The sequence below is a fragment of the Bos indicus x Bos taurus genome, chromosome 16 (assembly GCF_003369695.1).
Source record: "Bos indicus x Bos taurus breed Angus x Brahman F1 hybrid chromosome 16, Bos_hybrid_MaternalHap_v2.0, whole genome shotgun sequence".
Taxonomy (NCBI): Eukaryota; Metazoa; Chordata; class Mammalia; order Artiodactyla; family Bovidae; genus Bos; species Bos indicus x Bos taurus.
The window spans coordinates 32,006,440-32,019,691 of NC_040091.1; the positions used below are offsets into that span (position 1 = coordinate 32,006,440).

The 13,252-nt window shown below is 36.1% G+C and overlaps 1 protein-coding gene across 1 annotated transcript in view; it reads right to left on the bottom strand.

Moving 5' to 3' along the window:
• Positions 1–13,252, bottom strand: part of CATSPERE (catsper channel auxiliary subunit epsilon) — a 158,547-nt gene that overhangs the window by 87,474 nt on the left and 57,821 nt on the right. The window contains exon 8 of the mRNA XM_027564683.1: positions 6,885–6,991. Within this exon, the coding sequence (XP_027420484.1) occupies positions 6,885–6,991 (107 nt within the window). The remainder of the gene's footprint in view (positions 1–6,884; positions 6,992–13,252) is intronic.

The window sequence follows — 13,252 nt, forward strand, 5'->3', positions numbered from 1 at the left end:
GATTCAATCCCTGGTTGGGGAAACTAAGATCCTATAAATTGGGTGGCATGCCTCTTCCCTCCCTGGCCAAAAAAAAAAAAAAGAAAAGAAAAGCTTTTGATGCAGTCCATTTGTTTGTATTTGCTTTTGTTGTCCTTGCCTGAGACCAAACCAGGAAAACACTACCAATACCAACATCACAGAGCACAGTCCTTACGTTTTCTTCTAGGAGTTTCATCACTCCAGAGGTTATACTTTAGTCTTTAATCCATTTTGAGTTTATTTTTATATATGATGTAAGAAATTGGCCCAGTTTTATTCTTTTCTCCATTGTATATTCTTGTCTCCTTCACTGTAGATTAATTGACTGTATAAGTGTGGGTATATTCCTGGGTTCTCTGTTCTGTTCCATTGACCTATGTGTCTATTTTTGCACCAGTATCATACTTTAAATGACTATAACTGTGAAATGACTGTTACTATAATGCTGTTGTATAGTTTCGATTAGATTGTGATTCCTCCAGCTATGTTCTTATTTCTCAAGGTTGCTTGGGTATTCAGGATCTTTTGTATTTTCATACATGTTTTAGGATTATTTTAGTTCTGTGAAAAATGCCATTGGTATTTTGATAGGAATTGCACTGAATCTGTAGAGTGATTTGGGTAGTATGGGCATATAAAAATATTAGTTTTTTCCAGTTCACGAGCAAGTAATATGTTTCCATTTATTTGTGTCTTCTTCAGTTTCCTTTATCAGTGTCTTATACTTTTCAGAATACAGGTTTTTAACCTTCTTGGTTAAATTTATTCCTATGTATTTTATTCTTTTTGATGCAATTGTAAGTGGGATTGTTTTCTTAATTTCTCTCTGTCATAGTTTTGTTACTAGCATATAGAAATGCAACAGATTTCTATATGCTAATTTTATTTTCTGCAACTTTACTTTTTTTTTTTAGCTCTCATAGTATTTTGGTAGGATCGATAGGATTTTTAATATATAATACCATGTTATCTGCAAACAGTTTTACTTTTTCCTTTCCAATATGGATTCATTTTATTTATTTTTTTACTGTCTGATTGCTGTGGATGAAAATTTTTATACTATGTTGATGAAAGTGGAGAGAGTGGACATCTTTGTCTTATTTCTGATCATAGAGAAATGCTTTCAGCCTTTCACCATTGAGTATATTAGCTGTGGGTTTGTCATATGTGGCCTTTTTTATGTTCAGATATGTTCATTTGGGCTTCCTAGGTGGCTCAGTGGTAAAGAATCTGCCTGCCAATGCAGGAGACATAGGTTTGGTCCTTGGTTAGAATATCCCCTGGAGGAGGAAATGGCAACCCACTCCAGTATTCTTGCCTGGAGAATCCCATGGACAGAGGAGCCTGGCAGGCTACAGTCCACAGGGTCTTAAAGAGTTGGACACAACTCAGACTGAGCACACACACATTTCCTTTGCATGCACTTTGTTGAGAGCCTTTATCATAAATGGATGTTGAATTTGTGAAAAGTTTTTTCGTGCATCTATTGAGATGATCACATGATTTTTATCTTTTATTTAGTTAATGGGGTGTATCACAGTGATTGATTTGTGGATGTTGATTCACCCTTCTTTCCCTGGGATAAATCTCACTTGATCATGGTATATGATTTTTTTTAATGAATTGTTGAATTTGGTTTGTTAATATTTTGTTGAGTAATTTTGCATCTGTGTTCATTAGTGATGTTGGCTTGTAATTTTCTTCTTTGTAGTGTCTATATCTGGTTTTAGTACCAAGGTGATGACAGCCTCATAGAATGAGTTCCTGTTCAGTTTTTGGGGGGATAGTTTAAGAAGAATAGTTATTAAGTCTTCATTAAATGTTCAGTAGAATTCACCTGTAAAGGCATCTAGTCCTGGACTTTGGTTGGTTAGAATTTTTTGATTACTGATTCAATTTAATTACTAATGATTGGTATTTTTCTATTTCTTCCAGATTTTCTATTTCTTCCAGATTCAGTCTTTAAAGACTGTATGTTTCTAGGAATCCTTCCATTTCTCTGGTTTGTTCTATTTGTTGGTGTATAATTTTTCATAAGTAATTTCTTATATTTTGTATTTCTATGGTGTCCACTGTAATTTCTCTTTCACTTCTGAGTTTATTTATCTGGGCCAAATCTCTTTTTTCTTGATGTGTCTGGCTAATGTTTTATCAACTTTGTTTATCTTTTCAAAGAACAAACTCTTCATTCACCCTTCCTTCCCTCTTTCCCTCTTTGTTTTATTTGTTTCCATTCTGATTTCATAATTTCTTTCCTTCTACTAGCTTTGGATTTTGTTTATTCTTCTTCTTCTAGTTCCTTTAGGTATAAGTTTAGATTATTTGTGATTTTCTTCTTTCCTGATGTAATCTGTACTGCTATAAGCTTCTCTCTTAGAATTGCCTTTGTTGCAGCCCATAGAACTTAGGATGTTATATTTCCACTTCCATTTGTCTAATGGTGTTAGTTTATTTTCTCTTTGATATTCACAGTGACACCAATGGTTGTCTAGACTCCATCTGCTTGTGCTTTGGTCTAGTTTCTTCTTGTAGCTGATTTCTAGTCTCATACCATTATGACTGGAAAAAATGATTTCAATCTTTTTAAATTTATTGAGACTCTTTTTGTGTTCTTACATGTAACCTATCCTGGAGAATATTCCATGTGTACCTAAAAGAATGTGTATTGTGATGTTTTGGGGTGAAATGCTCTGTGTGCATCTCATCATTGGTTCTAATGTGTCATTTAATACCAGTGTTTCCTTATTGGTTTTCTGTATAGATAATCTGTCCATTAATATAAGTGGGGTTTAAAGGACCCTATTGTTATTGTATTACTGTCAACTTCTCCTGTAATGTCTGTTAATATTTCCTTTATGTATTTAGGTATTCCTACGTTGGGTGCTTATATATTTATAAGTGTTATATATTCTTCTTGGATTGATCTCTTTGTAATTATTTATGTTCCAATTTGTCTTTCATTACAGTTCATGTTAAAGTCTATTTTGTCCAATATAAATATTGCTACCCCAGCTATATTTTTACTTTCATTTTCATAGAGTACAGGCATTATTTGGTGATGTTATGGGTTCAGTTCCAGACCATCGCATTAAGCACATATTGCAGTAAAGCAAGTCACATGATTGTTTTTGTTTCCCAATGCATAGAAATCTTATGTGTACACGCTGTAGTCTATTGAGTGTCCAATTGCATTGTCTAAAAGAAAAATGTATATACCTTTATCAAAAAGACTTTATTGGTAAAAATACTCACCAAAATTTGAGTCTTCAGCTAATTGTGATCATTTTGCAATAGTAGTATCAAAGATCACTGATCACGACCACCATTAATATTTATTGTTCTTCAGTCACAAAGTCATGTCTGACTCTTTGTGACCCCATGAACTGCAGCATACCAGGCTTCCCTCTCCCTCACTATCTCCTAGAGTTTGCTCAAACTCATGCCCATTGAGTCTGTGATGCCATCCAACCATGTCATCCTCTGTTGCCCCCTTCTCCTCTTCCCCTCAATCTTTCTCAGCATCAGGCACCTTGCATCAGGTGGCCAAAGTATTGGAGCTTCAGCTTCAGCATCAGTCCTTCCAATGAATATTTAGGGTTGATTTCCTTCAGGACTGATTGGTTTGATCTCCTCAATGTCCAAAGGACCCCCAAGAGTCTTCTCCAGCACCACAGTTTGAAAGCGTCAATTCTTCGGCACTCTGTCTTCCTTATGGTCCAACTCTCACATCCGTAACATGACTGCTGGAAAGACCATAGCTTTGATTATATGGACCTTTGTCAGCAAAGTGATATCTCTGCTCTTTAATATTCTGTCTGCTATCTAGGCTTGTCATAGCTTTCCTTTCAAGAAGCAAGCATTTTCTAATTTCATGGCGGTAGTCATTAATATTATTATTACATAAAATATAATATAATAATATAAACAATAACAAAAAGTTTGAAATATTGCAAGAATTACTAAATGTGGCACAGAGACACAAAATGAACAAATGCTGTTATAAAAAATTGTACTGATAGTATTGACAGATGCAGTTGCCAAAAGCCTTCAGTTATAAAGTAAAGCACAATAAAATAAGGTATGCCTGTATCTTTTTCCACCCTTTCACTTGCAGTCTGTGTGTATGGCTTTGGATCTGAAGTGAGTCTGTTATAGGCAGCATATATATGGGTCTTATTTTTCAATCCATTCAATCACCCTATATCTTTTGATGGGAGCATTTAGTTCATTTACATTTGAAGTAATTATTGATATGTATGTACTTACAAACAAAATGGCATTGATATATATGCCATTTTGTTAATTGTCTTCTGGTTACTTTTGTTGTTGTTGTTCTCTGTTACTTTCTTCTTCTTTTACTATCTCTCCTTGTATTTTGATGACTTTAGTGCAATACCTGCATTCCTTTCCCTTTATTTCTGGTGACTCTATTGGTTTTTGGTTTGTGGTTACCATGAGGTTCTTATATAACAATCTATGTATAGAGCTCTATTTTAAGTTGATGCATGTTCTAAATTGTTTGAGCATGTTCTAAAGTCACCCTTTACTTTAACCATGAATTGAACTTTGATCTCCTAGAATGAATCTGCTCTCTCAGGTCTCTGTTTGAAGGCCCGCCTATATGTTGCCCCACTGTTTGAAAGGCTCCTTCAATTGGCTGACTTTTATTTTCAATAATGCGGATGTCACCTCTTTAGGAAAGTCCTCTCTGAGCCTCAGTGCACCTTCCAAGCCATAGCTGGTGTACCTTACATACATTCCACTTCACCTTGGGTTCACTTCTATCGCAGAGTCTATTTGTTTACTTGTCTCCCCTACTAAACTATGAGGTTGTTGTCTAGAAGTACTACATCTTTTAGTTATAAGCACCTTGCCCTTTGCCTCAGTTCAATTCAGTTCAGTCACTCAGTCGTGTCTGACTCTTTGTGACCCCATGGAGCAGCACGCCAGGCTTCCCTGTCTATCACCAACTCCTGGAGCTTGCTTAAACTCATGTCCTTTGAGTCAGTGATGCATTTCAACCATCTCCTCCTCTGTTGTCCCCTTCTCCTCCTGCCTTCAATCTTTCCCAGCCTCAGGGTCTTTTCCAATGAGTCAGTTCTTCACATCAGGTGGCCAAAGTATTGGAGTTTCAGCTTCAGCATCAGTCCTTCCAATGAATATTCAGGACTGATTTCCTTTAGGATGGACTGGTTGGATCTCCTTGCAGTCCAAGGGACTCTCAAGAGTCTTCTCCAACACCACAGTTCAAAAGCATCAATCCTTAGGTGCTCACCTTTCTTTATAGTCCAACTCTCACGTCCATACATGACTGCTGGAAGAACCATAGCCTTGACTAGATGGACCTTTGTGGGTAAAGTAATGTCTCTGCTTTCTAATATGCTGTCTAGGTTGGTCATAGCTTTTCTTCCAAGGAGAAATTGTCTTTTAATTTCATGTGTGCAGTCACCATCTGCAATGATTTTGGAGCCCCCCAAAATAAAGTTTGTCACTGTTTCCATTGTTTCCCCATCTATTTGCCATGAAGTGATGGGACCAGATGCCATGATCTTAGTTTTCTGAATGTTGAGTTTTAAGCCAACTTTTTCACTTTCCTCTTTCACTTTCATCAAGAGGCTCTTTAGTTCTTCTTTGCTTTCTGCCATAGGGTGGTGTCATCTGCATATCTGAGGTTATTGCTATTTCTCCTGGCAATCTTGATTCCAGCTTGTGCTTCATCCAGTCCAGCATTTCTCATGATGTACTCTGCATAGAAGTTAAATAAGCAGGGTGACAATATACAGCCTTGGATTGTCAATCAAGCCTAGGTGCTTGATTGATTTCAAAAGGCTGGCTATCTGCATATAAATCAATGAAGTTAGAACGAATCCTCACAACATATACAAAAATAAACTCAAAGTGGCTTAAAGACTTTAAAACATGACACCATAAAACTCTTATATGAGAACATAGGCAAAACATTCCCTGACATAAACTGTACCAGTGTTATCTTAGGTCAGTCTTCCAAGGCAGTAGAAATAAAAGCAAAAATAAACAAATGGGACTTATATGTGCAATCTAAAATATGACACAAATGAACTTATCTGCAAAACAGAAGCAGACTTACAGACATAGAGAACAGACTTGTGGTTGCCAAAGAAGGGAGGAATGAGGAGGGATAGATTGGGAGACTGACATTAGCAGATGCAAACTAGTATATACAGGATGGCTAAACAGCAGGTCCTATTGTGTAGCACAGGGAATTATACTCAGTATCTTTTGACAAACCATAATGGAAAAGAACATGAAAACAATGTGTGTGTGTATATATATAAATATATATATATGTATATATATAACTGAATCTCTTTGCTATACAGTAGAAATTAACACAACATTGTAAACCAACTATACTTCAATAAAATAAAATTTCAAAAAGTTTGTTTAAACCCCATGATCACCTACTAACTTTAACAATAACCAGTTTTACTTTTCAGATGTGTGTTTGTGTGTATGCCCCTGTACTGAAATAATAGCAATAACTGTGCTATCAGTCATACCACTGTGGCTCATTTTAAAGAACCAGCAGAAAACATTTTGCAGTATTGTCAAGATTTGCTACTATCCTGAATGAGACTCTTTCATTGACCTTTAGCTATTTAAACAAATTGTGAACCTACTCCAGGACTGTGACTGATATTTTCTGAGTTGGTAACCAGTTTTGATTATCACAATTTTTATGTGTTAAAACAAGCTACTTAGAAATTACATAGAAGATACTCCATGAAATTCCACTGGGGTTTTTAAATATCTTGAAGTTTATGATAATAATTTTACTTAATTTTAAACATAAATTTCACATCTTAAATTTAAAAATTAAATACCCATCCTTTATTCTTTCTTGTGGAAAATAAACTTTTCTCTTCAGAATTGTATATATGAAAGGCATCTGTCCCAAAGCTGCCAACTGCTTGCTAAGTATTATGGAATTCTGTTAAAAAAAAAAAAAAAAAAAGATTCCTCTCTTTACTCTTTTCATAGCCAAAGTTACCCTGAAATTACACCATGATGCATTAAATTTATTATTTTAGTTAAGACATTGCTTACATTTATAAATTTACCACATTCTCAAGATTCAGTTTTATTTTTTCCCTACTATATGGTCTCCTCCCCAGTAGAACTTTATGAATTATAAATATCACAATATAATTTATAACATGTTGAAAATACTATGTACAGAGTCCTGAATAAACTGAGATTATGGAGGCTCTTAAATAAATACTCTTAGTTTTAATATCAATGAAATATGTAATGGAGTTTCTAAAACTAATCTTTAGAATTATTTCTATATAAGCCTGACTTCAAAACAACATATCCTTTAAAAAGCATATTTCAAATATATCTGGAAGCTCGAAGAAAAATTCTATTAGTATAAAGACAGATCTGACATGCCCCCTCTTTTTCTGATGAGATTTAAGGAGCTGTTGAATTTACTGGAATTATCTCTAATAAAGTTTTTTAAGAATAGAGGCAACAGTTACATTATAGGGAATCTGTAGAATGCAAATTCAGATAGGGCTAGTCTAGACTCCTCCAATAACGCTCCTGTTTAATTTCCTGGAAATATGTCAACCACCCACAAAGAAACTTTTGAGATTGCTGTATGAGTATCACTAAGGATATAATCATTAGGACTATGGGATTGTCTAACAGGAGAATTTAACCCATTTTTAAGAGTAGGAATGGTGGTCTTCAGGAAAGCTTCCCTGAAGAATACACATTTAGAGATTTTGATGGAGAAAAACAGATTTGTCTGGTAAAAAAAATGATAAATAATAAATCTTTTTATTTTGTTTCTAAAAGTCTTATTCACTATTCAGAATTTTAAATACAACTATCTTTCCTATAACTGCAAAATAAAAGAGTAAAACGAGCATTCTTAATGTGGCATAGAATAAGATGGACATAAATACAACAACCTATACAACAAGATGACAGAAAAAAGGACAGACTAAGAGAAAGTTAAGACAACTACATAAACAAGCTTAAGAACGTATGTTTCTCCATTAAGAGGATAATTCATGGTCATCAAAGATAATTTTATAAGTATAGAAAAACATTACCACAAAGGAATCATCAAAAGTATAAAAAACACATTTAGGATATTTTCTTTTTTTCTACATTTAGGACATTTTCTTAAGGTTTACCAAATGTGGGTTACTGCTGCGTATTCACGCTATATAATCTAAAGTCCATTGTTGTTGTTCAGTCAGTCCCTAAGTCATGTCCGACTCTTTGTGACCCCATGAAATGCAGCATGCCAGGCTTTCCTGTCCTTCACTATCTCCCAGAGTTTGGTCAAATGCATGTCTATTGAGTCAGTGATGCCATCCAACCATCTCATTCTCTGTCACCCTCTTCTCCTTCTGCTCTCAATCTTTCCTAGCATTAGGGTCTTTTCCAATGAGTCAGTTCTTCACATAGGTTGGCCAAAGTATTAGAGCTTCAACTTCAGCATCAGTCCTTCCAATGGATATTAAGGGTTGATTTCTTTTAGGATTGATTGGTTTGATCTCCTTGCTGTCCAAGGGACTCTCAAGAGTCTTCTCCAGCACCACAGTTCGAAAGCATCAATTCTTCAGTATTCAGCCTTCTTTATGGTTCAGCTCTCACATCCATACATGCCTACTGGAAAAACCATAGCTTTGACTATAAGGACCTTTGTTGTCACAGTGATGTCTCTGCTTTTTAATTCTCTGTCTAGGTTTGATGTACCTTTCCTTCCAAGGAGCAAGTGTCTTTTATGGCTGAAGTCACCATTTGCAGTGATTTTGGAACCCAGTAAAATAAAATCTGACACTGTTTCCCCATCTATTTGCCATGAAGTGATGGGGCCAGATGCCATTATCTTAGTTTTCTGAATGTTGAGCTTTAAGCCAACTTTTCACTCTCCTCTTTGACTTTCATCAAGAGTCTCTTTAGTTCTTTGCTTTCTGCCATAAGGGTGGTGTCATCTGCATATCTGAGGTTATTGCTATTTCTCCTGGCAATCTTGATTTCAGCTTGTAAGCCATCCAGCCTAGCATTTTGCACGATGTACTCTGCATATAAGTTAAATAAGCAGATTGACAGTATACAGCCTTGATATACTGCTTTCCCAGTTTTGAACCAGTTCATTGTTCCATGTCAGGTTCTAACTGTTGCTTCTTATCCTGCACACAAGTTTCTCAGAAGACAGGTAAGGTGGTCTGGTATTTCTATCTCTAAGAATTTTCCACAGTTTGTTATGATCCACACAGTCAAAGGCTTTAGTGTAGTCAATGAAGCAGAAATAGATGCTTTTTTGGAATTCTCTTACTTTTTCTATGATCCAGTAGATGTTGACAATTTGGCCTCTGGTTCCTCTGTCTTTTCTAAATCCAGCCTGTACATCTGTAAGTTCTCAGTTCACATACTGTTGAAGCCTAGCTTGAAGGATTTTGAGCATAATCTTCCTAATGTGAAATCAGTGCAACTATATGATAATTTGAAAATTCTTTGGCATTGCCCTTTTTTGGGACTGGAATGAAAACTGACCTTTTCCAGTCCTGTGGCTACTGCTCAGTTTTCCAGATTTGCTGGCATATTGAGTGCAGCACTTGAACAGCATCATCTTTTAGGATTTGAAATAGTTCAGCGGGAATTCCATCATCTCCACTAGCTTTGTTCGCAGTAGTGCTTCTTAAGGCCCATTTGACTTCACACTCCAGAATGTCTGGTTCTAGACGACTGACCACACCATCATGGTTATTGGAGTCATTAAGACCTATTTTGTACAGTTCTTCTGTACATTCTTGCCACCTCTTCTTAATATCTTCTGCTTCTGTTAGGGCCTTGCTGTTTCTGTCCTTTATTGTGCCTATCTTGCATGAAATGTTCCCTTGGTATCTCCAATTTTCTTGAAATGATCTCTAGTCTTTCCCATTCTGTTGTTTTCCTCTGTCTCTTTGCATTGTTCACTTAAGAAGGCTTTGTTATCTCTCTGTGCTGTTCTCTAGAACTCTGCATTCAGCTGGGTAAATCTTTTTCTCCTTTGTCTTCCACTTCTTTCCTTTTCTCAACTATTTGTAATATAAACATAATTTCAAATTGTAGTATAATATTCCGTTGAGTGAACTATCATTACTTACTTAACATTCCCCTATCAAACATTTATGTAGCTTTATTTTTTTCACTTTTGTAAATATTAAAGCCATGGACATTATTAGATATAGTTTTTTCTACTTTATAAATATTTCTTTTTACTAGATTCTTGAAAATGTGATTACTGGATCAAAAATTATGAACACTTTAAAAATTTTTGATATAATTAGAACAAAATTATTTCTCAAAGGACTATGCTAATTTATTTTATTACTATTAATTTTAACTAGCAAATTTCACTATCTACTGTAAAACTTTTCCTTTTTAAAAAAGTATTCTTCTTTATAACATCAGTATATGGTCTGATGGAATAGGAAATGGCAACCTTCTCCAGTATTCTTGCCTGTAAAGTTCCGTGAACAGAGGAGCCTGGCAGACTACAGTCCATGGGGTCGCAAAGAGTCAGATACGACTGAGCAGCAGGCATGTCACAGCACTCTAATGGTTATACATATAGCTAAATTTAATAAATATCTTTTTTTTTCTCACTTGGTTTCTCAGCAGCATTTGAAACATTGAACTAATCTGCCCTTTTGAGGGCTTGTTTCTTTCTTACTTGACTTGCAAGCACTTCAAATCAGTATGTCCAAAACTGAACTACTGCCTCAAGGCTTTGCTTCCTAAACCAGCATTTATAAACATTTGTTGAATAAATAAAGGAGAAAATAGTCTCACCACCCAGAGGACAGTAAAGCTTTCCCACAACTGTGAAAGGAGCATTAAAGACAGAATTAACAACAGTTACAAAGGCTCTGAAGTAGAAGAGGAATTATTATATTTTAAGAATTAAAAGGAAGATAATGGCTAGATTACAGTAAGTAAAAGAGAGACTAATACAGGAAAAGTTAAAAAAAAGATAGGTAGGGGCCACATCATGCTAAGCATTGTAGGCTTTGGAAAATAGTTTGGATTTTATTCTTCATACAATGAGCAAATACTAAAGGAATTTTTAAATAAAATTTTAACTTATTTATTTTGAAACAATTTCACTCCCAAGAACTGAGTCAGCCTTCCCTAATGACAACTGCTTACATAATCTTAGTGCATTGTCAAAGCCAAGAAATCAATATTGATATAACACTATAACTTGGTTCAGTTCAGTTGCTCGGTTGTGTCCGACTCTTTGCAACCCCATGACTGCAGCACGCCAGGTTTCCCTGTCCATCACCAACTCCCAGAGTTCACTCAAACTCATCTCCACTGAGTTGGTGATGCCATCCAACCATCTCATCCACTGTCGTTCCCTTCTATCCTGCCTTCGATCTTTCCTAGCGTCAGGGTCTTTTCCAAGCAGTCAGTTTTTTGCATCAGGTGGCCAAAGTATTAAGAGTTTCAGCTTCAGCATCAGTGCTTCCAATGAATATTCAGGACTGATCTCCTTTAGGATGGACTGGTTGGATCTCCTTGCAGTCCAACTGACTCTCAACTGTCTTCTCCAACACCACAGTTCAAAAGCATCAGTTCTTTGGCACTTAGCTTTCTTTATAGTCCAACTCTCACATCCATACATGACTACTGGAAAAACCATAGCCTTGACTAGATGGACCTTTGTTGACAAGTAATGTCTCTGCTTTTTAATATACTATCTAGGTTGGTCATAACTTTCCTTCCAAGGAATTAAAAGGAAATTAAAAGTTCCTTTTAATTTCATGGTTGCAATCACCATCTGCAGTGATTTTGGAGCCCCAAAAAATAAAGTCAGCCACTGTTTCCCCATCTATTTGCCATGAAGTGATGGGACTGGATACCATGATCTTGTTTTCTGAATGCTGAATTTTAAGCCAACTTTTCCACTCTCTTCTTTCACTTTTATCAAGAGGCTCTTTAGTTCTTCTTCACTTTCCATAAGGGCGGTGTCATCTGCATATCTGAGGTTATTGATATTTCTCCCAGCAATCCTAATTTCAGTTTGTGTTTTATCCAGCCTAGCGTTTCTTATGATGTACTCTGCATATAAGTTAAATAAGCAGGGTGACAATATATAGCCATGATGTACTGCTTTTCCTATTTGGAACCAGTCTGTTGTTCCATGTCCAGTTCTAACTGTTCCTTCCTGACCTGCATACAGCTTTCTCAAGAGGTAGGTCAGGTGGTCTGGTATTCCCATCTCTTGAAGAATTTTCCACAATTTATTGTGATCCACACAGTCAAATGCTTTGGAATAGTCAATAAAGCAGAAATAGATGTTATTCTGGAACTCTCTTGCTTTTTCCATGATCCAGTGGATGTTGGCAATTTGATCTCTGGTTCCTCTGCCTTTTCTAAAACCAGCTTGAACATCTAGAAGTTTACAGTTCACATATTGCTGAAGCCTGGCTTGGAGAATTTTGAGCATTACTTTACTAGCATGTGAGATGAGTGCAATTGTGTGGTAGTTTGAGCATTCTTTCACATTGCCTTTCTTTGGGATTGGAATGAAAACTGACCTTTTCCAGTCCTATGGCCACTGCTGAGTTTTCAAAATTTGCTGACATACTGAGTGCAGCACTTTCACAGCATCATCTTTTAGGATTTTAAATAGCTCAACTAGAATTCCATCACCTCTACTAGCTTTGTTCGTAATGATACTTCCTAAGGCCCACTTGACTTCACATTCCAGGATGTCTGGCTCTAGGTGAGTGATCACACCATTGTGATTATCTGGGTCCTGAAGATCTTTTTTGTATAATTCTTCTGTGTATTCTTGCCACCTCTTCTTAATATCTTCTGCTTCTGTTAGGTCCATACCATTTCTGTCCTTTATCGAGCCCATCTTTGCACGAAACGTTCCCTTGGTATCTCTAATTTTCTTGAAGAGATCTCTAGTCTTTCCTATTCTCTTGTTTTCCTCTCTTTCTTTGCATTGATCACTGAGGAAGGCTTTCTTATCTCTCCTTGCTATTCTTTGGAACTCTGCATTCAGATACTTATATCTTTCCTTTTCTCCTTTGCTTTTCGCTTCTCTTCTTTTCACAGCTATTTGTAAGGCCTCCCCAGACAGCCATTTTGCTTTTTTGCATTTCTTTTCCATGGGGATGGTCTTGATCCCTGTCTCCTGTACAATGTCATGAACGTCATTCCATAGTTCATC